This window comes from Thunnus thynnus, chromosome 9, assembly GCF_963924715.1.
Source record: "Thunnus thynnus chromosome 9, fThuThy2.1, whole genome shotgun sequence".
NCBI lineage: Eukaryota > Metazoa > Chordata > Actinopteri > Scombriformes > Scombridae > Thunnus > Thunnus thynnus.
Window position 1 is genome coordinate 29,944,719 of NC_089525.1, and position 24,652 is coordinate 29,969,370.

Genomic DNA, 24,652 nt, shown 5'->3' on the forward strand with positions numbered 1-24,652 from the left:
TGTTTTTCATAAATAATTCAGTGTAGTTGTTCATCCTTGACCTCTAATAAGACAGAGAGGTTAGAGAAATGATTTGACTTTAGCAAATTTGAGTAAAAGTTACTGTAGAGCTTTAATAATGCATAACACCTGTGTTATTTATTGATTTTAAGTTGCTGTTGTAAATAGTTATTGTCAGTCACATCAAAAACCTTTCAGATTTCGCATATTAGTTGGATCAGTGCTCCGTAATGAGCTTTCATATTTGACACCTTCATTTCAATAAATGTATTATGTAAGTTAATATTTCAAGGCAGACCTACAGTATAAATGTATAAACCATCATAAATATTGACTTCATTTTTAAACAACCCTTGTCACTCTGAAAAAGAAAAATGTGCAAAACATTCACATTTGAAGCTAATAAGAGACTTTGAGAGGCAGGTAGATGAATGGAAGTATTGAAAGGGTTGAATACTATATTCATATTCTCATTACCTGGCTGACTGATGACACTTTCACTGCAGTCCTATGTTAATGTGATGAAACAAAACTTCACAAAATGGCATTGGATGTCTGTTTGTTCTGTCGTTGCAGGTATGAATGATTTCAGTTACCTGCATACCAACTGCTTCGAGGTGACGGTGGAGTTGTCCTGCGATAAATTTCCTCACGCCAGCGAGCTTCCTACTGAGTGGGAGAACAACAGAGAGTCTCTGCTGGTTTACATGGAGCAGGTCTGGATGCTACTGCTTAGATCTGCAAAGATATTGATCATTTAATAATCTTTTATTGCTTTTCGTCTTTAGTTCCTCTTCTTTAAACTTGTCTTTTCTCTTTTTCTTTTTAATCCTTTTATATTAAAACACTCTGTTCTCTATCGTGTCTAGACCATCCCTCCACCCTACATATTCCACGTGTACGGGGGCAGCTGAGGTGGATTACTCTTCGAGACACATCACCTGTGGTGGCCTCGCTCTGATTAGCAACCTGTGGTTATATAAGCACCACTCATGTGTGGCCTCTCTGATTTCTTGATTTCCATGGTCAAGCAGTCAGATGTGTGTGTATCTTGAGAGCATTTGAGTTGTGCATGTTTTAGCATGTGTGTGTTAAGAGAGCTGGTCTTACTGGCTCCTCTCTGGATCGATGCATTGTCTTTTCTACAAAGGCTGGTGGAAGCGTGGCAGCTTGCAGCGTGGGCTTTGCCGGTCTGCTTGCAAAGTCAATGTCTCACGTGAAATCCAACCTCGTCGGAGGAAGTGGACGGTGTGCTTCCCAGCTGATCGCTACACCAACATGGCCAAGTGTGGTTTGAGTGTATCAGCTGCAGCCAATAGACATACTTTCCTCTCAGTTCACAAGCATTCACATTTTTTTGTGTGTGTGTGTTTGTTGTGCTGAGAATGGAGGATGGTCATGATCAACGTGTGCATTGAGAGACTATCTCTCCAGCTAAGAGCCGCTCTGAAATGCATTCCAATCAAGGTTAACTGGAGAGGCCACGCACGGTGCTTATATAACCACAAGTAGCTAATCAGTGCATGGCAACCACAGGTCATGTGTCTTAAAGAGTAATCCACATTAGCTGCTTCAGTCCCCATACATATGGAATATGTAGGGTGGAGAGTCTCTCCAATCAGAGAACCTGGGTTACAGTGTAACCGTCCATTAGGCAAACATCCCTCCCTGAACAAACAGGGTGATGTCACATCTCAGAGCAAAATGAAAATGTTTACAATATCTATTATTTGTGACTTATTCACCAGCAAATTTCTATTTTATATCCACAACACCGAAAAAACAGTAATAGCTCATTGTTTTTCTTTAATGTTTTTTTTTTAGGTCCACAGAGGAATTAAAGGTGTGGTTCGGGATAAAGACACAGAAGCTGGTATCGCAGACGCCATCATCAAGGTTGAAGATATTGATCATCACATCAGATCAGGTACTGTCTTACATCTCACATTAAATAAAGTTTTTGGTTGGAAAACATAAAGAAAACATTCTGCACATACGTAACAAATGTACAAGTTACTGTTAAAAGTAGTTTTATATTTAATCCTCTTTATCAATTTTCATCCAAAATAAACAATTGAAAGTTATCTTTAAAGCTAATTTGATTGGTGCACTTTCTTACACACTTCTATATAAAAAAGAAGAAATGTGTTGTAGTAATAAGTTGAATTAAGTGTATTAACAGTACAAAAGCCAATGGATTTGGCGGATATACTTCCACCTTGCCATATAATGTAATGGTATTTGATTTAAATTATATATAATATATATATATCCTGAGTATTACTTCAGGTCACTGCCCACAATTGTCATCCTCTGCCATCTCCTCTTCCAGTGGCTGATGGTGACTACTGGCGACTGCTGAACCCTGGTGAGTACCGGGTGACAGCCAGCGCAGAGGGCTACTTCCCCTCCTCCCGCACCTGCCAGGTCATGTACGACTTCTACCCCACCATCTGTGACTTCCGCCTCACCAAGATGCCCAAGCAGAGGCTAAAGGAGATTTTGGCGAAGGGGGGAAAACTCCCCAAGGACCTGCAGCTCCGGCTGCGCCAGCTACGTCTTCGTAAACTCCGCGTCACCACCAAAGCCATCAACCGGAGACGTGCTGCTGCCGCCAAAAGGGCAAAGAAGGTGTGATGATGATGATGATGATAATAATGGAGGATAATCTGAGAACAAAGCAGGACTTAGTTCAGTTCATTCTGGGTTCAAAAACAACCTATCTTCACTGGAGTCATGTCATTTTTTTTTTTTTTTTTTTAAGTTGTTATTTATCCAGGACAAGACAGCTGGGCACCATGCTTCAGCAAAACACAATGTTTTTACACATGTAAACAGTTATGAACAGTTTCATCCTCTGCTGTGGAGCAGCAGAGCAACTGAGGAAACAGTTTATGGTTGATGTTAAAGGACATGACTGGCAATTTTCTATATTTTTCTTCAACAAATCTCATGTGCAGAGCCAAACCAACAATGAATTTATCCTACTTATAAGTATTGTGTGTGTATCCAAAGCCTGATACCTTATTCCTCTGTGCAGTAGACCTCTGTTGTTGTCCAAAAACTATTAAAAACACCTCAATGAGCCACACTGTTGCACTGGGTGACATGTTCCAGTGTTAATACTGAATTTCTAGCATCTGTCTTACAGGAAATACTCTCTGGAGAATGAAAACATGGTCGCTGTTATTACTCTTTGGAGCAGTTTCTTAACAAACTACTGTAAGCACGCCTTTTGGAGGGTGAAGGAACATGTCACCCAGTGCAACATTGTGGCTTGTTGAGGTGTTTTTAATAGTTTTTGGACAACGGAGGTCTACTGCACAGAGGATTAAGATATCAGGCTTTGGATACACACACAATACTTGTATGTAGGATGAGTTCATTGCTGATTTGCACATGAGTTTTTTGATAATAAGAAAAATATTGAAGTTCGCCAGCCATATAATTTAAATTTAGTCACATTACATGTCTTTTCCATGTTTCAGATTGAATTGTTTTATCAAGAAGGTTACATGTTCAGTTCTTCAGGCTCTGTACACCAGCACACTATTTGAGATGAGGCGACTATGTGGATAAAGTGCTGATTTTCCTGCTGTTTGAAGACGTTCACACCCAATGAAGGAATTTTAACAGTCTCTTAATGTTTGGACAGCACAGCAGAGACCATGCACAGACATATTTTCCCAAAAGGAAACAGTGTCGAGACATTTAAAAAAAAAACATAAAACACACAAAGCTACACCAGAAGGCCAAGAAGAGAGAGACAAATACTCCTCCCTTTTCAAACATAAAGTCAAAACACATATAGCAATGAACTCATATCATCATAGTAAGGTCGTTCAAAAACTACAATCCCAAGGTATTACGTAATGTTTGGTCCTTGCTGCTACACCCAGCAGGTTCACAGATGGCCTGAAATAAATCCACCGTATCATCTCACAATCTCCCCAAAAAACAACTGATTTACTTCCAGGATTCTTTGAGTATCACCTACAATGATTCATCTTCATTCATTCATGCAGCCATCTGTCTTGACAACTGGTCAGGGCAGATGGCCGCCCGGTTCCGCTTGAGGTTTCTTCCCGTTAAAGGGGAGTTTTTCCTTACCGCTGTCGCCAAGTGCTCGCTCATGTGGGAATTGTTGGGTCTTTGTAAATGAAAGAGTACAGTCTTGACCTGTTCTGTGTGAAAAGTGCCCTGAGATAACTTTTGTTATGATTTGGTGCTATATAAATAAAATTGGAATGAAAGTTGAATTGAATTTTAAAGCTTTTCTTTTACTTGTACTGTGACATGATTTTTTAAAACAATCAGCTACTTGGAGAAAATCTTTGGTGACGATTTTAAACATAAAAACAGTTGAGTCTGGAAAAAAAGAACTTATGATCTGGTTTTTTTGTTGTGAGGGTATAAGATGTATGAAAAGAAGAATAAGTACACTATTCAAAGTAAGTGAGGTTTTACACTTTCACATCCAACGTCTAGTAGTTTTATAATCCCAGCTATAACAACATAAAAGTTTTCATTTCTTACACATTAATAAAGCAGTTTCCATCAACTTTGGGAAGTGAAACCAACAATAAAGTGGAAAAAGTGCAGGTAACATAATAAAATCAACAAACAAACATTAAAAACACAGGATGGAGTGACAAACGCTCATGAACGGAGGTCATGGGGTTTTATTCTCTGTCATAAATCATGTAGATCATCAGGTCTCGAGTTTGCTGAATGAACGAGCTCAGCTCCGTTGTCTTCACGTCGGTGCTTAAGAGGAACAACATGCGGTCTCCGGCCTCAGACAGGGACAGAGCGTCACGCAGCTCAGCGATGCTGCAGGCTCCTGGAAGATCCTGGAAACATGAGTCAAACATGACGAGACATCTGAATGAATGAAAAAAGTCTCAATTATTCCCCAAATGTATCCGACTAAAAATATGAGGTTACAGACTTCAGTTAAAGTGAAATTACCTTGAATGTATTTTCATATTATGTAAATAGAATATAATCTTTTTTTTGTGTCAACCCTCAAGACCTCAAGTCTCCAAAGATATCCATGCATGAACTACATTTTTTTCTTTATTTGAATTGTTCACACACCCTGAAATCCAAAGAGACGATAATCTTTTGTTGAGTTAAAAAGCTGAATTACTAAAACGTTGAATGTAATTAAAGTTCAAAACCCTTTAGTTCAGCCCTTATTATTAGATTGGAGGACCATTTATTTGTGTAGAAATATGACAGAAGTCAGACCTTTTCAGTCAAAATCATTAATTTTTTGGCACTTTATACATTTCCTATGTAAACTATATTAATAAAGTGTACAAGTAAAGATGGCAAAACAGCATTTTATTTTTTCTAAAAGCTGTGCAGTGCAGATTTTGTTTACAGTTGGATCAGAAGTTGAGCAGATGCTAAATTAAACGTATCCAAATATGAACTTTGCGAGGTTTTTTGAGGACAAGAAGCCTGCCAGTTCTTGTTGAAGACAGTCTGGAGTGTTTCCTGTCATGCTCACCTGTTTGTTGGCCAGAACCATTAAAGGCAGGTAGGGGTCAGAGGCCAGCAGATCATGTAAATGCTTCTTAACAACAGGGAGGAGATGCGGTTTGGAGGAGTCGACCACAAACACCAGCAGATTAGCTGTGCACAAGTACCTGTGCCAGTACTGCCGCAGCTCCTCTTTACCTCCAACTGACAGACAGACAACAGACAGACTGGATTTAAAGATTTTGGTGCTAAAAGGTTTAGAGCAACAAAAATCCAAAAACACCAAATAGCATGATGATATTTTGAGAGGTCAGACTTACTCTCTAGGAACTCGATGTGCATGTCTTCTCTGTAGACGGAGATACCATTGAAGCCATGTGTCGGCTTAGTGTCCTCCTCCAGGCAGCCGCCGGTGGCCAAACAGTGCAGCAGGCTGGACTTACCGGCTCCATCCAGGCCCAGAAACAGCACCCGTGCCCCACCTGACACCACAGGCCTGGGCTGCAGCACACAGACACCAGTAAACATGCACATCAGATATGGTGCAAGAGAGCAAACTGCAAACTGGATATCTCAACTTTTGGATAACTGATCTCTTCATAGTATATTTTAATGATTGTAGCTGTATAAACTGCTGCTTCAACTGAGCCCTGCTGCATACTTCTTTAACTTTCAATAATTATGAATTAACTTAATGGTGCAGGACAGCCTAAATTTAAATTGCTTTATTCTTCCTACACTGTAAAGGAAAGGCATACAGGTGAGAGCTGTGTAGCTCTTCAATAAACTGCTGACTGTATGTTATATGTCTGCATGGACAGCAATAAGCTAATAGTCTATAATGTATTAACTCAAAGATGAAGACCTTTAATTATATTTGCTGTACAGACTGAAGAGAAAATACTGTACTGAGATACACTGCCATGTTGCACTGCCATGTTTCTACAGTAGCCTAGAATGGACAAACCAAACACTGGCTCTAAAGAGGGTCTTTCACGTTTTTTGTGAGTTTTGCAGCCACCGTAGGTTTTCCTACATGCTTGGAAGGGGAGGGGTACGCATTTGGTTGCAGTCTACAACTTCACCATTAGATGCCACTAAATCCTACACACTGGTCCTTTAAGACATATAAAAATACTCTGCTTGGAACAATGTTTGTCTGATATGATTTTTCCTCAAAAACAAATACACAAAAATGTACAATTACCACTTTAAAATCCTTAAATGACATCTCCTCTTTCTTCCTCATTAAAAATTTCAGAATCTATGAATATGCAAATATATTTCATCTCTGGATGAGAAGATGTCTCCTACTTCAATGTAAAGTTCATGTTCAGTGTATGTGCAATGGAGGCTTCAAGTTTCCACATCACACTTGTGTAAGTTGAATATTTAATTGGCTTCCAAACTAGTTGTGATGTTAAAAATCATGCTTGTAGACCTGCTCCTTACACTCAGATTTAAGGTGAGCACAGAGAAACTTTACAATTTTAGCAGCTGAGTGTGAACAATGTGCACAGTGAAGTTCATCCAAGTGAAGGAACAAGAAGAAAAACATAATTTTAAACTTGACTTAACTTCAATAAATGAAAAAGAAAAGAACCTGTTTTAACTTGTAGATCTCAGTGGAAGCTGGGATTATCAGGGCTTTTGAAAGTATTATGACTTTTATACCCAAAAAACAAGGAAAAAATTGTGATGACGATCATGTGATATGACTGAAAGCTAAGACTAAATAGACCATGAGGTGAGATTGTTTTATCAACAGTTATTTTCAAGGTCAAGCTGAACTTCCCATCTAACTATTTAGTTTGGTTAATAAATATAAATATAAATAAATTCATAAGTTAATAAATATAAATCCACTGAGCATGGAGCATCGGTGCTGTTGCTATGGTTACCAGCAGTGATCTAACGCTAGCTCGTGCGGCAGTTACAGCAGTGACTGAAGAACTTTAACGGTCAAAATGGCGAATTTACAGTTATCGAGTTAACGTTTCACCATCAATAACAAAAGCTCTTCCAACCGGAGGTCTGTCCTCTTCATCTCCGGAATTTTGACCGTCTGGTCCCAGCCGCCGCCCCATCTCACAGTCTTCCTCCCGGGAGGAGGACACAGAGTCCCAGATAAGATAGGCGAGTCCGCCGGCTAGAGCGACGGAGGCGCCGAGGACCCCGGCTCTGCTCCAACCAGACATTTAGTCTTTTAACCTGCTGTGTTTCCTTTAAAAAAGAGTTTTAGTGGAGGTTTAACGTTGTATCCACATCCTACTATTAATTCACTATGACACGTGCGTCTCATTGACAACCTTATTCAAATAAAAACACTAATTTGCACTTTGTAAGATGTAACTGTATACATAGCCTACTGAAAGATCCCCTCCAGACATGTTTTAACGCGTAGCCTATATATAATACTCTACTAGGAATAATCATTTGTGTCTGATATAATTTTTCTACAAAAAAGTTCAGCTGTCTTGTTAAAATCCTTTAAATGACATAATTCTCACTCAATAAAAATTCCAGGCTTCAAGTTTCCACATCACACCAGTTGAATATCAGACCAAAATTGGCTCCTAATTTATGAAGGGTGGAAGTAACAAATTACATGACTAATTAATGAATTACAACAATGGAGGTGATGAAAATGCATGGGAATTAAAAGAGGGGTAAAAATGGATGTGAAATTGGAAATAGAAGTGATAAATTATCAATTGATTTGATTCTTTTAAAGCCAATTTGATTAAAACTGTTGAGAGATAATGAAAAACAGAGCTGTGTGTCAACATTTCTCCTGTCTTATATTCATCATTCACAATACAAAATGTATCATTTAAGAAATGAAAAAAATGGAAGTGATGAAAACGTTATGAATTTTTTGAGTGGAGGGAAAACTTTTACAGTTTCAAACCTTCATGTGACAGATGTAAAGAGGTTTTTGTAAGGTAGAATATAAAAGGCCTGCTCAAAAATATTAAAATGTCAACTATTCTGGAGCTCTAGAGAAAAGCAGTGATGTTTTAGGTTGATGACACGACACATTTATGAACTGAAAAGGTCTAGAAAATCATCTCAACTTAGAAGCGATTCATAAAATGATCTGAAAGCACAAAACTCCTAAAACAGCCTACCAATTATCATATTTTTTATACACTCCTGTGATATTAACAATAATATTCTTATTATAACTATTCCTGGTGAGATATAATCCTGTAGGGAGTCACTGTGTCTTGTTTATTGTATCCTCGTCTACTTCCTGCTTCTGTAAGTGTAGAAATTTCCTGTGAATTCCACTGTGAATGATTTTGACGCTGGTGCAACATGGCGGCTTTAGGAAGACTTCACTCATTGATTATTGACTGATACCTGAGACTGTATTGATCGTTTTAGATCACTGAAAGAAACATTTTCTGCTGTGATGCTGGAAATATCTTCATGTAACATCATGTTGTTTTGTTTCTAAACTCCAGAGAATTAAATTTTTTTTAAAAAAGGCCAGAGAAGACGTGTGACTGGATCTTTATTAATACATAATTACCATTTTACTTTACAGTTTAAAAAAACATTAAAACAAAACTAATTTACTTAAGAACAGTGAGCTTCCACTTCACACCGTTTCTCATCTTTGGTGCCGTCGGGACCTCAGCATCTGGGAAGATAAAAACGATGAGATAATATTACAAAAAGAAAAAACTCCTGAAAATGAATCTCCATACATTCCTACTGACTGTTACATGTGTTTGCTCACATGTGGCACAGATCAGATATGCATTGATTCAAATAGTGAGCAAACAGGTCAACATAAAGAAATATAAACATGTTTTAACACCACACAGCCTGCTAACCTTGTTGTGGAGCTACAGGTTTCTGCTGCTGCTGCTGCTGCTGCTGCTGCTGGAAAGAAGCCATGATGCTGTTTGCAGTTGAATTTGGCCCAGTGAGCTGAAGAGGAACCAGACGACGGTTAAACAAAAAAAATTGAGCATTAGATAGAAACATGTGAAACAGCAGATTACTGTGAGTATATTGTTAAATATGACATCATAGTTACCGGGGTTTGGTTGTTCTGCAGGCCCTCTGGCCAAACCTCAGGAACGGCTGCCTCCATCATCTGCAGAGCCTCTTCATACGCCAGCTGAAGCTTCTCAGCCTGTCTGTCAAACTGGAAGAGCACGAGGGCCTTCAGCAGGTTGTGAACTTCCTCTGTAGGAGAGAGGTTGAGAAATAAAGCGAGACATTATCACTGTGAGCTACAGAAAACTGCTCTGAGAAGGAAATAAAAATAGTTCAAATAGCTCAGATTCTGTGAATGCTGTTTCTCCAAAATAAGACCACATTTCCCATCATCCCTGGCTGCTTCCTGTCTGTTTTTACTGCAGTCTCCATAGTGTACATTACAGAACTGTGTACGTACCTCTCATCTTGTCCACAGTGGTGATGATCTCACTCAGAGCGTACATCAGCGCTCTGTCCTCCATCTGACTTCCTTCCTTCAGACTCAGCTTCTTCCTCTCGGCCTTCCGCCGGTTCTTCGATGATCTCCTGCAGACCGAGCGTTCACATTGAACCAGCGTTAAATTAAATCAGGATCAATTATGTTATTTGCAACATGGGATAGAGACTGATTGGCCAGTTAGCATTATTACATTATTATTCCATATTTGTGCTGAAACTGCAGCCCTGGCAGCAAAAATATAAAAACCTTTACATTTAAAAAAAAAAAAAGAAACAGCGACAACAAGATTTGTGTGTTTATGTTGTGAGTGTGTTTGTCTTACGAGGAGATGCGGGAGTTACTCTGGGAGTATTTGGAGCCGGTCATCACACTGCTGGCTTCAGAGTAAAGCTCAGCATCAGGACAGTCTGGACCGTCCTCATCTGATGGGAAAGACAGATTTGCTGTAAATGCAGGTTGTCATGGTGATTTTAAGTAAAGAATATAAACATAATCTTTATTATCTTTAGCAGGTATAAAGCTGTTAACATTGGTCTCTCAAAACAAAATGCAGGTTACAAGTGGATTGTAATATGCCGTATTTTGGAGAAAATGTGATTTGATACTAAAATTAAATACTAAAGATAATAAAATAACAATAAAGCTCTTCTACTTGGTGCTGTGAAAACATCCTAACTGCTCAGGACTGTAGAGCCTACAGAGACTGATCTGAATGATTTGTCAGCTGAGTGAACTTCCCTCTCTGCAGGACTTAACCAGCAGGTGCAGATCCAGATCTAGTAGGATTACGATGCTCATCGCCTCGGCAACAGACTATTGTAGCTTCTGCACTCTGACAAATGTCTCTGTAGCCATGAGTCCAACGCAGAGAGACAAAGAAACAGCTTCTCTCCTCTTGTCTATCACATCACCCTCTGTACATATCTTATTGAGATATGTACATTTCTACATACATATTTTTTTATTTTAGACTTTCTCCTTCTCTAAATTCTTATTTTTCACACTTTTCGTACGGCCTTAATTGACTATGCAACACTTAATTTCACTACCCATATTGCTTGTGGGTGTGACAAATAAAACATTTGAGTCCTTGAATCCTTAAAAAGATCATTTTGGGTGAAGAAGACAGAGACAGATTTGACATACAATCAAATATACTGGATCAGATTCTACATGTCCTGTTAATTCTGACTTCTTCTCACCCAGCATGTTCAGTCTGGCCTTCTCTTTCTGCTCTCGGACCACAGCCAGACGGGTTCTGTGTCGTGTGAACGTCGCAACCTGAGTCTCCAGGAAGACGGTCTGAGCGCTGACGGCTGACGAAAGACGACATCACAAGACGTTATCACAAAGCAAAAGTTTCTGTTTGTTTGAATCCTTATTTCATCTCTAGTGTGTTCAGGAATAGAGAAGCATTAATGACGTGAGTGTGAACTGTCCTCACCGTCCAACAGAGCAGGTTTCAGGTTGGTTTCAGTGATGTCCTGCCTGTTGTGCATGTAAATCTGAAGCAAACAAAGAAAATATCTCATATAAGCTTCATGTAAGTCATAAAGAAGAACATAGAAGAAGACGGTGCTCTAGTTGAAGTATTTTTTGTTACATGTTTTGAAATATGCTTAAATTTTATGTTAAACACTTTAGCACATTCTACAAATTGGTAACAGCACCAAAATAATGGTTGTTGGTTATTTCATTTACTGACCAATCGGAGCGCCTCCTCCCAGACTGCACCAGTGATCAGAGCCAAGATGGCCTCCTCACAGTCCTGTTGAAGATAGAAACGTTTAGACCTTCAGCTTCCACAGGCTGCTGCAGATGTCTTAATTTACGATCAAATGTGTGCGTACATGTACAGTTAATGCACAGAATTTTTGTGGATGATGTAGCAGATTTTAACTGAAATCAAACCCTCGAAATGTCTGTTTTGACATCATCTGTTTGGTTTTGCTCCGGTGACAAACAGTGAGAACTTACTTTGGCGTACTGATCCAACAGCAGAGCAGCTTCTGAGAACCGCCGCTGTTCAGTCAGCTTCTCTACAAGAGAGAGAAACAGTCAATTATAGGTTTTAAAGGGAAAGTAATCCCGTGTCTAACGAGCTAACCGCTATCTGTCTGTCTGACCTGTGTCTGTCTCTGTCTGACTACCTGTTGTCATGGTTACCTGCCAGGTCTCTGGCCAGCAGAGCTAACTGGTCTGGCGGCAGCGGCATTTGCTGAGCGACACAGATGGCGTTTCTCCAACTGGAGCTGCTGGCGAACGCCTGCAGGGCGCTGGCTGGCTCGCCGCATCGCCATAGCAACAGGCCGGCCTGCTCTGCCTGTTGCTGCTCCACCAGGTGCTCGGCGTAGGCGCAGCTCAGAGCCTAGAGGTCAAAGGGGGGAAAGTATAGGAGGTCAAAGTCAGGTGAGTGAATCAGGGGTTGATGTTCTTCGGGTTGAGCGGACGCAGCTGTGTTTGTGTCTGTACCTTGTAGTGAGTTTTGTCTGCTGCGTACAGTCGTAGAGCTTCACTGTAGAGTTTCTGCTCCTTCACCAGCTGCACAGCCTCGGGGAAATGTTCCTGTCCTGGATATAAAAACACAAGACATCAGGTTGTGTTTTGAGGACTCTGAAAAGCACAATAATCTCATTTACTACTTATTTTGTCTTCACTTCAGATCTGTTTTGTGAAAGGATCGAGAGAAAGATCAAATGTTTGACACAAAGCTGTATGAGGAATGATTATTATGTTTGGAAAACAGCCGAGTCCTGCAACTGGAAGATCTTCCAGACAAACGGTGTCGAGCTGACAGAGATATTTAGACTGACCGCACTTGCTGAGGTGAAGCAGGGCCTTCCTGTAGCGTTTCAGGTGTTTGTCGATGGTGTAGCGTTGGTAGTTCGGCTCCAGGCTCTTCAGCATGTTTAAAAAGGGAAGGTACTCTTTGGGGTCCTGCAGAGATCGTGGACAATAATTAACAGACATAAACAGATAACATGCTGTCTAATTCATCCACAAATCGCAGCTTAATCATCAGAGTGATTAAAAGATGACGTTGGTGTTTTTGAATATTTGGCTTCCTGGAGTGTTTTAGAAATCCTTGTAAAAAAATATGATTTGCTGTTAATTTGAACAAATTACATGTTAGTGCTTATTAATTTGATATCATCTCAGTATACTTTAATGGCTTGTTTGTGTTTCCCATAAACACAGAACAAAATTCCCCAATAAGATCAGTAAAGATGCAAAACAAACATTGAGAACTAACGCACAACGAAAACTTATTTCTTTTCTCCCGTCAGAGCTGATTATTTAATTTGATTTTGCAGCATCTTTCTGTGAACGTTAACATATTAATAAGGAAGTTTTTGATATATTTGGTAGCTTAAATTCATCTTGTTTCATATTGGCTCCATCTCTGGTGCTTTGGTGCATAAGTCTGAATATTAACGAGGACAAAATGTTTTGCCATTAAAGCTTCTAGCAGGATACGGAGGTTATAAATATTACAGGTGGTATGTGGAGAGAAATAACTGGATGTCAAAATGTGTCCATTTTAAACCATCAACTGGGTTCAGTAACAACCTCATTAGAATAACTGATCATGAGGATTTCCCTTTTTATCTTTGCTTTAAAGCACTTTTTGACGTTGCGTGAGGTGAAGATGTTTCCTCCTCCTCCTCCGCTGTCTCGTACCTTCTGGGATTTCTCAGCCACCATGAGCACGAGGTCGAAGTCGTACGTTCCCAGAGAGTGTTCATACAGGTCGTTGACGTTGACGAGAAAGAGGAGGTACTTCAACGCCTCTTCGGCACTCACAGCATTGGGAGCGTCAGGAGGGTTCTCTGGATAAATACAAACATACAGTATAATATACACAGAGAAAGCTCACTTCTACTCACAATATCTGCTACTGTGTGTGTGTTATCATAGCTGAGTGAATGGCTGGAGGTCTGCAGGTGTTTCAGATATTCTCACCTCGGAGTTCGTGGACTTTCTGCAGAGCGATCTCAAGTTCAGGAACCGTCTTCTTCACATGAGTCGTCAGTATAGACAGACAGAACCTGGACAGACAATATGATGATTTTATATCACATTACTGCACTATCTACTGTTATATTAATATTCATATATACAGTTAATGTTAATTCATCTGTTTTGTATCTGTGTCATCTGTTGGCACATGTTTAAAGAATAAAAGATACAAACAAAACACAGTATCACTGACTTGTTTGGATCCATGGATTCCATGGCGCTCCGTAAAGCATCACACACCACGTCCACCTTCTTCAGCCCAGTGGCAGGCTGGGGCTGGACTGGGTTGCTCTCAGGACGAGGGTACATGGTGCTGGTCGTATCCTCCTCTCTGGAAACCAAAGCAAAAACATTTATAGTCTTAACAAGTAAAATACCAGTTAAACAAGAGCTTTATTGTGTGATAAACGACTCTTACTTGAGCTCAGTGAGGAAGAGGTTGATGTGGTTGATGGAGTTGAGTTGTGTGATGAAGGTCACTATGTTCTCCAGGAAAATCTGCAGGAGGAGACAGATTTTTTATTTATGTATGTACTGGTCAAGGTCAGAAACAGACAGTAGCTTGAGAGAAATCCAGTCTGCAAAATGATTATTACTTCTGACAAGAAAATAAGAAACTTGCACTACATGTTAAACCTTGTTCGTACCTTTGGGTTGTGATCATAAATAAGGTTCAGGTTGATCCTCAGCTTCCTCATGCAATCAAAAGCTTCTTTGAATCTCAAACTGAAAAAAGGTGACATTTACATGAAGTTACACAGATTATGCTTCAGTATTAAAAAAGGTCAGTGTTGGCCTGTAGGACTGTCACCAAGATTTTGGCTACATTCAATAGTTATGTGACTCTCAACATATCTTGTAAAAAATAAGCAGGTGATATGATGGAAAAATATCAAACTCACCAATCCAACCACTTCCTGAGCTGAGCCAGCACCAGCGCTCGATGATGTACGGTCTCCAAGTTCCCACGCGGCATCTGGACATACAGATACAAAAATAAATCTTGGTCTATTAATGTTATGTACACGCAGTCATAGACAATCACATTTGTTGCGCTGTCGTGGTTTTTATACAGGAAATGTGTTAAGCTGACCTGCAGAATCACTCTGGTGTCTTGCGGCACCACAGTGACGATCCTGGATCCTCTCTCCACCCGCCGCAGCGTCTCGTCGTTCTCACCTCCGTCTGAGGCCAAAGCTGCCTGCAGAGCTGGCGGGGTCAAAGGTCATACAACTCAGCTGCAACACCATCCTCACTACTCATTGCATGCATCTGTTTTGTGACAGGGACTGATTCCCACTCTGGGTTTGTTAATGTACGTGTCCACATGTGTGTGTCCATACCTTTGACGCTGAGCGTGCTCAGTTGGAGGCAGCGGCAGGTGTGGGAGTGTGTGGTGATGATGAGGAAGTCGTTGCAAACAGCGAAAGAGGAAACATTGGAGGCGAGCTGAATAAGAAGCAGATATAAACAAAGAGGCACATGGTAAAGATGAATATTTGCTGATCTGTCCAAAGTCAGACCACAAAGTTATGTTGTTACACCAAATTACATCAACATTTTATATGAGCAGATTGCTGCTTTTTACTGGATTTGTTAAATACAGTTGACAGCATACCTCTGTGTCTCCAGCGTACAGGTGGGATCTGTCCGTCAGACCGAGCAGACACTCCTGTAGACAAAAGACACATTCAAGCCTGCACACAATGATTCACAGATTCAGATCCCCACAGGTCTCTAAATGTATTAGAGATCACTCATTATCACCAGGTGTCCTTTGCAGATAGCGCTTTTACTTTCTGAATTCATTGTTTTAATGAGTCTCCAGAATGCAGGTGATGTGTTTCTACCTCTCCGCTGATTCTGCAGAGGGCCGTCTGAACACAAGGAACAGGAAAGTTGATGGTGCATCCACTGAAGTCACGCCAATCCTCCACTGACGGTTCAGGACCGTCTACACAGAAAAAAAACAAGGTAAACTGATGGATTTTACATGCATATATAGTGACTTTCTCCTCAGCTATAAAAGCAGCTGGATCAACATACGTTCAGAAAAATAAAACTGGAAAAAATGGTGGAAAAGCCATTTAATACCAAAGCACATACCTGCTACAAAATCTATTAACATTAGCATTAAAACACCTAATACAGCAGCAGAAGAAGAGTGTTGCTAACTGACCATAGAGCAGTTTCCTTATCTGTCCGTCCTCCAGCTGTAGCGCCACAGTGCCGGTCTGGGAGCAGTGAACCATACTGACCACTACACCGGCCACTTCTACCTCAGACCTGAAGCGTAAAAACAAACAGCTGAGTCCTGATTTCAAACACGGCTGCTGAACGATTCAGTTGAACAGATTCAATGCGATTTTTCAGAACACATATGTCGCTGACCTGACAGAGAGGGTGTCAGTGGCGTCCTGAGCGGGGCGGAGCAGCAGCAGCGTGGAGGAGGTCGGCAGCAGACCGGAACTCACGCCCACAAACAGCTCGTCGTCCAGCCACAGCAGCTGCCGCAGGGCCAGAGGCTCCTCCTGGAGAACCGCAACTCTGCAGGAGGAAGAAAGGCAGCGGGAGAGAAACATAGTAAACAATGAAAAAATAATTGACATTAAAACGACTTCTAGCATCATTACCCATAAGCTGAATGCCAGTGAGTCTACCTTCACGAGACGACGGTTATTTGCAGTGACATTCAACACAATGCTATTTATTAAAGCTGCCATGACAGCGATTAATTAGGTGAATTTCACAGAGTGAATCAGCTGTAACACTGCAGGAATCAGACAGCCAAGTGTGTATCAGCCAGAAACAGCAGCACTGCAGGCTGTTGTGTTACCTGAGGGTTTTCTGGAGGACCAGGGGACTAGACACAGTCCTGAATCCATCTGCTGTTTTTTCAGGCTGTTCTCCTGAACCTGGAACAACACAGAGAGGTTTGTGGGTGAAATAAAGAGGATCAGAAAGTGATATATACCGACTACAAATAGGCACACTTTGTTTTTTAAACTGACAAATGCCAAAGTAAAAAGCTAAATGTCACGATGAACGGAAAGACAAAAGAAGACAAAATAAAATACATACAATAAAAGCCAAACTTTGAACCCAAACTGGCCAAAACCCACTAAATAAGGTCTAACAAACTGTTTGACATGGACAAATGAGCTAAAATAAACAAAAAATGTTGGGTTTGAACTCATCATTCAACTAATTTAATTGCATTCATTCTGATGACCACCTTATTATACAAAGCAATGTATAACCCACCTTGGCTGTAGACTGAGATGTTTCCATCAGCGGTGAATGCTGACAGCTGATTGGTGCGCTGAGGTTTGCAGAGGAAGGTCACCTGGTTGACCGGTGAGGTCAACTGGAGCTCGAACGAACACATGGGAGGAGGAACCACGCACTGCCTGAAGGTCGTCACCAGGATTTTTTCTGAGGGGAGTTAAGACAAATATTAATGAAGCCCGTCACGGCAGAATCGTCCATCGGTTGCTTCTCCCTCTCGTCTCATTGGTCCTCATACCTCCATCAATCACAGCCACGTTGGCGTTGTCTGCAGCATCCAGCCCGGGGCTCCTGTCCGTCGTCCAGCCCCAGTCATAGCTGACGCTGGTCCAGCTGCGGGTCACAACGTGGAGCCGTAGGGGGCGCTCAGGATCCCAGCAGACGCAGACCGGAGCCTTCTGAGGGTCTCTGCCGAACTCCAGGCTCTGCTTCAGATACCAGTGGTAGTTCCCCACCGACCACAGCTGGACTGCAGACAGAAGTTTAAAGTGAATTCAGCACAAACAGGAACACAAACCTGACCTCAATAAACATTTTATTTATTCCAGAAAACGTCTCTTATAACCATGTTTCTGGAATTTAACACTTTCTGTTGCCTGAATTTTGCATCTGTCATTCACTACATTTACATGAAATTCAAGACAATATTTTGGATAATTTATCATGCAAATTATCCGGTTAGCTTAATCTGAATTAGATCATAGTTGGTGTCAGCATAATTAATTTAAACCCCCGCGTATCCTGTACAATTCTTCTTACTTTTATACTTTACATGTCACTCCTAGTCATAATATAATTTAAAAAAAGACACTGTGGCAGACGACATTAATTGTTGCTACACACTGCAGCTAAACTTTGGCTGAACTCACTGTAAGTGTTGACCTGTCCGTCCTCCCCAGCAGTCATGTCCTCCAACCAAACAGCTAACACAGTGGAGTCATTGTTCCACAGCAGCTCCTTCACCTGAAACACACACATCAATCAAATAATCTGATAACATAAACTTCAAGATTGATCACTGCCATGCTGACAAGTGATAATCAGAAGTATTTTGTTTTGTTCAGTATGTCTTGTGTGCTTCAGATTTAGCTGAACATGCCTTTGCTTGGTCTTTGCTGAAGGGCAGAGTGAAGTCTCCATGCAGCAGTCCGTTTTTCTCCATGAACACCACGCTGTGTTTGTTGGGATGACGCTGAGTGCTCGCTATCAGGCTGCCTGATGGTCTGAAACACCAGGACGAGGTTAAACATGGATTCACACTTCTTATACAACAGAGTCAGCCCAGAGCGTCCAGCATACAGGCAACTGCTAACGCTGCTTATTTTTAATGTGACTGATTATTTATTCATGAGAGAATCCAGAGTCTCTCCCACATTCATACAGTTTTTTTTCAAATGGAAAAGAGCAGAAACTGAAGATAACAAAAAGAAAACTGCTTTAACAGCTCTCGTACTTCCAGCAGAGCGCCTGCTCCAGGCCGTTGACAGGCTCACTGGTGGCCTGCAAAACACCTTCTCTGTTCCAGACCCGGACCTTCCTGGCTCCAGTCTGAGGACAGACGGCGCTGACGGCAAACAGCTGACCATCACCTCGCCACGTAACCCGAGGCCTGCGGTCGTCCCAGACTGCAGCCGGCTGAACCTCCTGTGGGTACATTTAGGATGTTTTCATATTAGACAAATATTTCATAAACCTTTCAGACGTTTTGATACTCTGAAGAGCACTAACCTGGTTCTTCCTTTGTGCTGCCTGTTTCCCCTCTGAACCGTGGAACTGAGTCTCCTTCTTCCCCCAACCCACCGTGATGAACTTTCCTGCAATACGCACAACATAGATGACAAGTTTTATACAAATATATTATCATTCAACCATAACACAAATATTTCTAGAATCCATGAATCATCTTGTGACCCTCTGTAGGTCTTGAACCTTAGGTTGGGAACCATTAATCTAAACAGAGTCATTTGGTACCTTCACCAAAGTCGTCCTGGTGGATTCCGACCTCAGTGATCGGCTCAAAGTCTTTGGTCATCATGATGACAGTTTCCTGACCTGCAAGCACAAATTATTAAGATTTATTCATTTGTAACGCTGTTTAATATGTTTTGTTAGAAATAAGAAGGGAAACATTTATCCATCAGTCAGTTTGTATTTTAGAGAGTAAGAGTGTGTTTGACCATCGTAATGTCAAACAGGAAACTGAAACTTTTGTTCATCTTTGACGGTTTCCAAAAGATGTGGTGCTACCTTAAAATACCTCTACTTCCAATGACTACCTCTGCTTTATAATAACCCAGCTCACTGTGAAGACCAGCTTCTCCTCCATCTTTAAGGGTAACAACTTTCTAAATGTTTCTAAAACTGGACTGAGTAAGTACTGGTCTTGAGCCCACTAATAAGACAAGACTAAATGTAGAGATAATCTGTCACTACAACTGAGAGACAGCAGTTTAAACAGCAATTTAACATTTTTATGAATGACGTGCTTTTGACAGTTGTACAAGATACTGACCAGTGGTGAGAACAACCAGCTCTTCATCAGGACTCCAGCTCATCGAGGTCAGACCGCTGTCAACACTGCCGACACACTCTAACTGTGAAACAGAACCAAACACATTTAGTGAGGAACCTGAACCTTCCTCTAATTCTAACCTTTGTAACTTCAAACTAACACAAACATCGACCCTGAAGCGAACTTTCAAACAGCCCTTAGAGGAAGTGACAACAACACAAAATGTGTTTACTTTCTGACTTTTCTATGCTACCGACCTGGCAGGTGTTGAGGTTGAAGAGGACGACATCACCGCTGGCTGTGGCTAAACATGCTGACTCAAGTTCTGCCAAGTCCTGCAGTCCAACCACCAAACCGGTGCCGTCCTCCGGGAGGAAACCGTCCGCTGTCAGCGAGGCCTCGCTCACCACCTGCAGAACAGAACAGAGAGTCGATAAGATCAGACAGAATATGAGCAGACTTTCACCTCCACATCTAATGTCTAACTATTCTTTTTACACATTTAAATTTTAAACTTTAACATCAGAAAGCTAAAATGAGCTGGCTGTTCAAATAAACTCCATCGCCTCCTGAGGCTGAGAAACAGTCAGCTTACCTGCCCAGTCCGGGGGTCGAACTCTGTGATGGAGTACTGAGAGGCAACTAGCAGCGAGCTAGTGTCGCCCCGCACGGAGAAACACTGCGGGGAGCCCGGACCCTGCAGCTCCGAGCTCCGCAGGCTCTTCAGCAGCTTTAGGTTCCTCATTTAACCTCAGGACTGAGGGAAAACACACCGCACCTCAGTCTGGTCCCAAAGACTGCAAAAGACCTGCAACAGCAAAAATTAAAACATTTCAACAAACCACTGACAGATAGATCTGGGTGATTTATCAGTAACTGGTGACTGTAACATGGTGAAATGGCTTCAATGATGTATTTTCTTGGATGAAAATTACATTTCACTGTAAATGAACTGTGGAGTCCATGACTATCTGACAGCAAATGCTTCGTCATCTTTTTCCTTGAGTGAAATATTTTCAGAAAGCACCAACAGCCATTCCTTAACTATTATATTATCTGCAATATTGAGGTATTCAGTCAAAAATAACTGGACGGTGGACTTTGGCCTAGCCTTGTTGTGGAGGATTTTGGGCTCAATGTCTGACATGCACAAAGAAATTAAATGGTGTTAACAAATAATTTTAACAATTTATCGAGTAAACCAACAAGTGTTGGCTTCGATTATAATCTCAGTACTATGGGTATCAGGCCGAACAGTTACAAAACATCACTGGACTCGGAAAATACTGCATGTTTCATCACGTTGGTGCTAATACAGGTGCTGAGTTACAGTAGTCCATTATCGGACACAACCCTGTCCGACACGGTTCCATTTTTAACAATTTAGATGACAACGCCTTTATGAGGTTAGTTAACGACTTATAACCAAATTAACCAATATAATTAGAATTAACAGTTACATAGACAATTTTATGATTTCTTGAGCCGTTAACGTTACATTGAACCGTTAACCACTTCACTGAGCCTCGTCTCAGTGCTCTTCACAAGAATCAGAGACAAAAATCAATCCACCGAAAGTCAGACACAAATTATAATACAACATAACATCGTAGCTTTACAAATACTTTGACAGTGTAAATGGTTTGTTAACAGTTTTATGGAAACTGGTGGTTTTAGCAATGGGGAGAGTTAAGTTACAGCGTGTCCGAAAATGGAACTAGGTATATTAGCTTACCTTTAAACTATAAGGAACGACATGATATTAAGCGACAAGAATTCAACAAACCAAACAGAATATGACTGATGTGAAACTTATAAAAACCTACCGAGGAGAAACAGGTTGCAGTAATAAAATCTGTTAAGTATCCAGCATCAACAACACAACAACATGCATGTGGCGCTGTGACCTCTGACTCAGGTACGCGACGGTGACGGCGGTGTCGCCCCCTACAGGCGTGGAGTGAACATACAGCAAATTATTTTAAAAAAAATATAATATAATAAATATATAAAAAATATGATAAAATATAATAAAAAAATAAATCTTATCTTCTTAATTGAACTGGTAATAGTTTTTGGTAAATTCCATACATACAAGAATTAAAATGTTCCAGACAGAAAACCTAACATTACATATTTTCTTTCTTTTACTTAGCAGTAATGTTACTGTCTGGATCAGGGGCGGACTTTACCAGTAGTCAAGGTAGGTCACTGCCTGGGGCCCCAATTAAAAGGGTCCCAGACAGCTATAGCTTTATTATGATGTTTAGATATGAAAAATATTGAATTATGTTACTATTCTAGCTAATTGTACCCCGAAATAACTTACAAAAGCCCCCCAAACCACATTAAAAAATTCTATCTCTATCTCTATCTATCTATCTATCTATCTATCTATCTATCTATCTATCTATATCTATATGTATCTATATATGTATATTATTAATAATAATAGCACTTAATAGCACTTTTAAAGAAGTTACAAAGTGCTTTACATGTTCATCTGTACATATGTTATATCATATACCTCTGAAAACTCACTTCATACTTCCAGTCTTATCATATTATATGCATATGACTAGCTTCATGTTTATATTAATCTTTTTTTTCTACAGGTGTTTTGTTAAAGTTATACTATGCAGGATTTGTCAGTTGGCCCCTCCTCCCCTGCTTGACACTAGAGTGAGAAAGAGAGTGAATGAAGAGAGCGAGTGAGAGCAAAGCTGTGGATCAGAGAAATAAAACGTTATTTTCTGATTGTTTCATGGTGGTGACGTTCTGAAGCACACATAAACACGTCCACAACTCCACACAACTCTGCGGGAAGGTGTAGCATTGCCGGATATTGTGTGAATGCAGGGCTTCATCCTGCCCGCTGTGGCCTCTCTGCTCTGCATGTGTGTAGCTCAGCTCTGCCCTCGGTCAAGTAGACACACAGACCTGCAGCTCTGTATACATCCATGACACAGAGACACAGAGCAGAGCAGAGCAGAGGAGAAAGACGGAGACAGTATTGTAACCTGGTCGCTATGCTATGAGTCCTGACCTCATACGCTGTGCGCTGTTATTGACTGGGGGCTACACACCCACTGCCCAAAGGTTGACACCCAGAAGCGCCCAAACACAGCAAAAATAATAAGAAAATAAGAAAATACAGGCAGAGGGCAAGTCTGCATGCAGATACATACAGCCACACACTCCTAGTGGGTGTGGGTCATAAGTGATAATAGAGAGGGATTGCTTTTGTATGAGTCTACATTTCAATCGGTTTTTACTCTGAAAACAAAACGGATGTTGTTGCTTTTTTAAAGCTTTTATTTTGTACGGTAGAGACCGGACGTCATGGTGGTTTGTTGTTGTCGCGAGATTTACAGGCTGCTGACTGACAACAGGTGAACGAGAGTTCAGCATCAGAAACACAGAGCCCACTTAAGACATCTCAGCGGGATTTAATACGCGATGAGAGGACGGTAACGGCGAGGTAAACATTTCATTACATTTCTCTGTCATTCTGTGTGTCTTTATCCAAACACACGACAGCAGACAGACGCATTATTCCCCAACCTTAAACCAAACGAGGGTTTGGGCTTTTTGTTTATCCCGCTCTGCGGCAGTTTGCTAACGAGACTCTGTTAAAAAACCCTCAGCGGTCATTTCTACCGACTGATGGAGCTTTAAGTGAAGAAAAATGCTTAAATACATTTTAAAAATCATTGTTTGTTTCTGTCTCTGTCTCCTCTCATTCATAATGAGGCAGATGCTGTTTTGGCTGGTGTCATTTTTATAGCTAATTATCCCCAGAAGATGACATTATGCTGTCAGGTAAAGTGTTAATTACAGCAGAGACTGTTACAAACTAATCATCTATTTTATGGTGGATAATTAGAAGATTTTTGGAGAATTATATATTTTAATTACACCAGTAGCTTGGGGGTTAAATGGCATTCCTTTAATATGTCCACCTGTTGCACTTGGAGCTAGTATTATTTAAAAAAAAATATGAGCACATATTTCACAAAAAATTCTCACATACAATCTTGATTATGTCCCAATATTAATTGGCGATTATACTTTGACGTAAACATATTTTTAAGTATATTTGCAAATGTTAAATTTTAACAGGTAACTCCAGTAGAGACGCAATGATTAGTTGATTAATCTATTAGTCGATCGTCTGATTTTGATAATCATTTTGTTGTTTTGAGTCATCTTTTTCAGATTTTTAAGCTTCTTAAATGTGAATGTTTTACGGTCGTCTATGAAAGAAAACAGAGTATTTTGGGGTTGTGGACTAACAAGACAAAACAGGACATTTAAGTTTGCATTTTGAGCTTTAGGAGACGGTGATAAACGTGTTTCATCACTTCCTGACTTTTTATAAAGGAAACAACTATTTGATTACTTGAGAAAATAATCAACAGATTAACCGATAAGGAACATAAACGTTAGTTGCAGCTCTAGTCATGTATAATGTACAAGGCAACTATGATGACTGTCCTTAAACCATTTTCTTGTCAGATGTAAAATGGGACAGACAGGAAAGCCGCCTGCAAAGATTCCTGAGGGATAGTCGGTGGTTGTTTGAAGCGGACAGCGATAAACACACTGTATACTTGTGAAAAATGTTGTTTAGTCTGTCTGAGTTGGTTTATTTCACTTCTCCGGTGATTAGGAAGCCAAGCTTGCCACGATGTTTCCTCCTCCTGCCGCTACAGATGTCCTGAGTGGAACTACACCGAGAGAAGAAACCTAACGCATACAGGTAATATTATATCTTATGATCAGTTTATCATCATTGTAGGAATACCTTCTTACTTTCAGTTTCTCCCTTAGTGGGAGAAAGATGTGGCCGGCTGACCAGTTCACCACTGAGGTATTGTATGTGG

The 24,652-nt window shown here is 40.6% G+C and overlaps 4 protein-coding genes across 7 annotated transcripts in view; 2 read left to right on the top strand and 2 right to left on the bottom strand.

Annotated features, from left to right (window-relative positions):
- LOC137189893 (probable carboxypeptidase X1) overlaps window positions 1–4,259 on the top strand; it is a 28,024-nt gene extending 23,765 nt beyond the window's left edge. The window contains exons 12-14 of the mRNA XM_067600008.1: window positions 577–716; window positions 1,825–1,927; window positions 2,333–4,259. Of these exons, the coding sequence (XP_067456109.1) occupies window positions 577–716; window positions 1,825–1,927; window positions 2,333–2,637 (548 nt within the window). The 3' untranslated portion in view covers window positions 2,638–4,259. The remainder of the gene's footprint in view (window positions 1–576; window positions 717–1,824; window positions 1,928–2,332) is intronic.
- A 405-nt stretch (window positions 4,260–4,664) lies between these two features.
- LOC137189894 (ADP-ribosylation factor-like protein 9) lies at window positions 4,665–6,033 on the bottom strand. Its single transcript, XM_067600009.1, has 3 exons — window positions 5,811–6,033; window positions 5,519–5,694; window positions 4,665–4,853 (listed from the first exon to the last, which is right to left on the bottom strand). Exons 1-3 carry the CDS (start codon window positions 6,022–6,024, stop codon window positions 4,683–4,685), a joined length of 561 nt encoding a protein of 186 aa, XP_067456110.1. The 5' UTR covers window positions 6,025–6,033; the 3' UTR covers window positions 4,665–4,682.
- Window positions 6,034–8,993: 2,960 nt separating this feature from the next.
- Window positions 8,994–21,703, bottom strand: elp1 (elongator acetyltransferase complex subunit 1). Of its 2 annotated transcripts, none has more exons than XM_067600004.1 (36): window positions 21,593–21,703; window positions 20,362–20,574; window positions 20,024–20,176; window positions 19,767–19,848; window positions 19,226–19,306; window positions 18,983–19,068; window positions 18,708–18,898; window positions 18,354–18,477; window positions 18,124–18,217; window positions 17,493–17,723; window positions 17,231–17,401; window positions 16,803–16,881; window positions 16,358–16,513; window positions 16,146–16,252; window positions 15,817–15,920; window positions 15,585–15,638; window positions 15,310–15,415; window positions 15,060–15,175; window positions 14,872–14,942; window positions 14,614–14,695; window positions 14,385–14,464; window positions 14,160–14,297; window positions 13,910–13,995; window positions 13,628–13,776; window positions 12,760–12,883; window positions 12,419–12,516; window positions 12,113–12,314; window positions 11,924–11,985; window positions 11,652–11,714; window positions 11,391–11,451; window positions 11,149–11,262; window positions 10,269–10,368; window positions 9,905–10,032; window positions 9,542–9,693; window positions 9,336–9,432; window positions 8,994–9,139 (listed from the first exon to the last, which is right to left on the bottom strand). In XM_067600004.1, the coding sequence occupies exons 2-36, from the start codon at window positions 20,509–20,511 to the stop codon at window positions 9,072–9,074; spliced, it is 3,960 nt and encodes a 1,319-aa protein (XP_067456105.1). In that variant the 5' UTR covers window positions 20,512–20,574; window positions 21,593–21,703; the 3' UTR covers window positions 8,994–9,071. The 2 variants fall into 2 exon arrangements, with proteins under 2 accessions (XP_067456105.1, XP_067456104.1); XM_067600003.1 differs by having other exon boundaries at window positions 14,614–14,692; window positions 14,869–14,942.
- Window positions 21,704–23,133: 1,430 nt separating this feature from the next.
- The window catches only part of arhgef37 (Rho guanine nucleotide exchange factor (GEF) 37), a 32,008-nt gene continuing 30,489 nt past the window's right edge, over window positions 23,134–24,652 (top strand). For all 3 annotated transcript variants that reach the window (XM_067600010.1, XM_067600012.1, XM_067600011.1), the window contains exons 1-2: window positions 23,134–23,247; window positions 24,439–24,528. The gene's annotated coding sequence lies outside the window, so the exon portion shown is untranslated. The remainder of the gene's footprint in view (window positions 23,248–24,438; window positions 24,529–24,652) is intronic.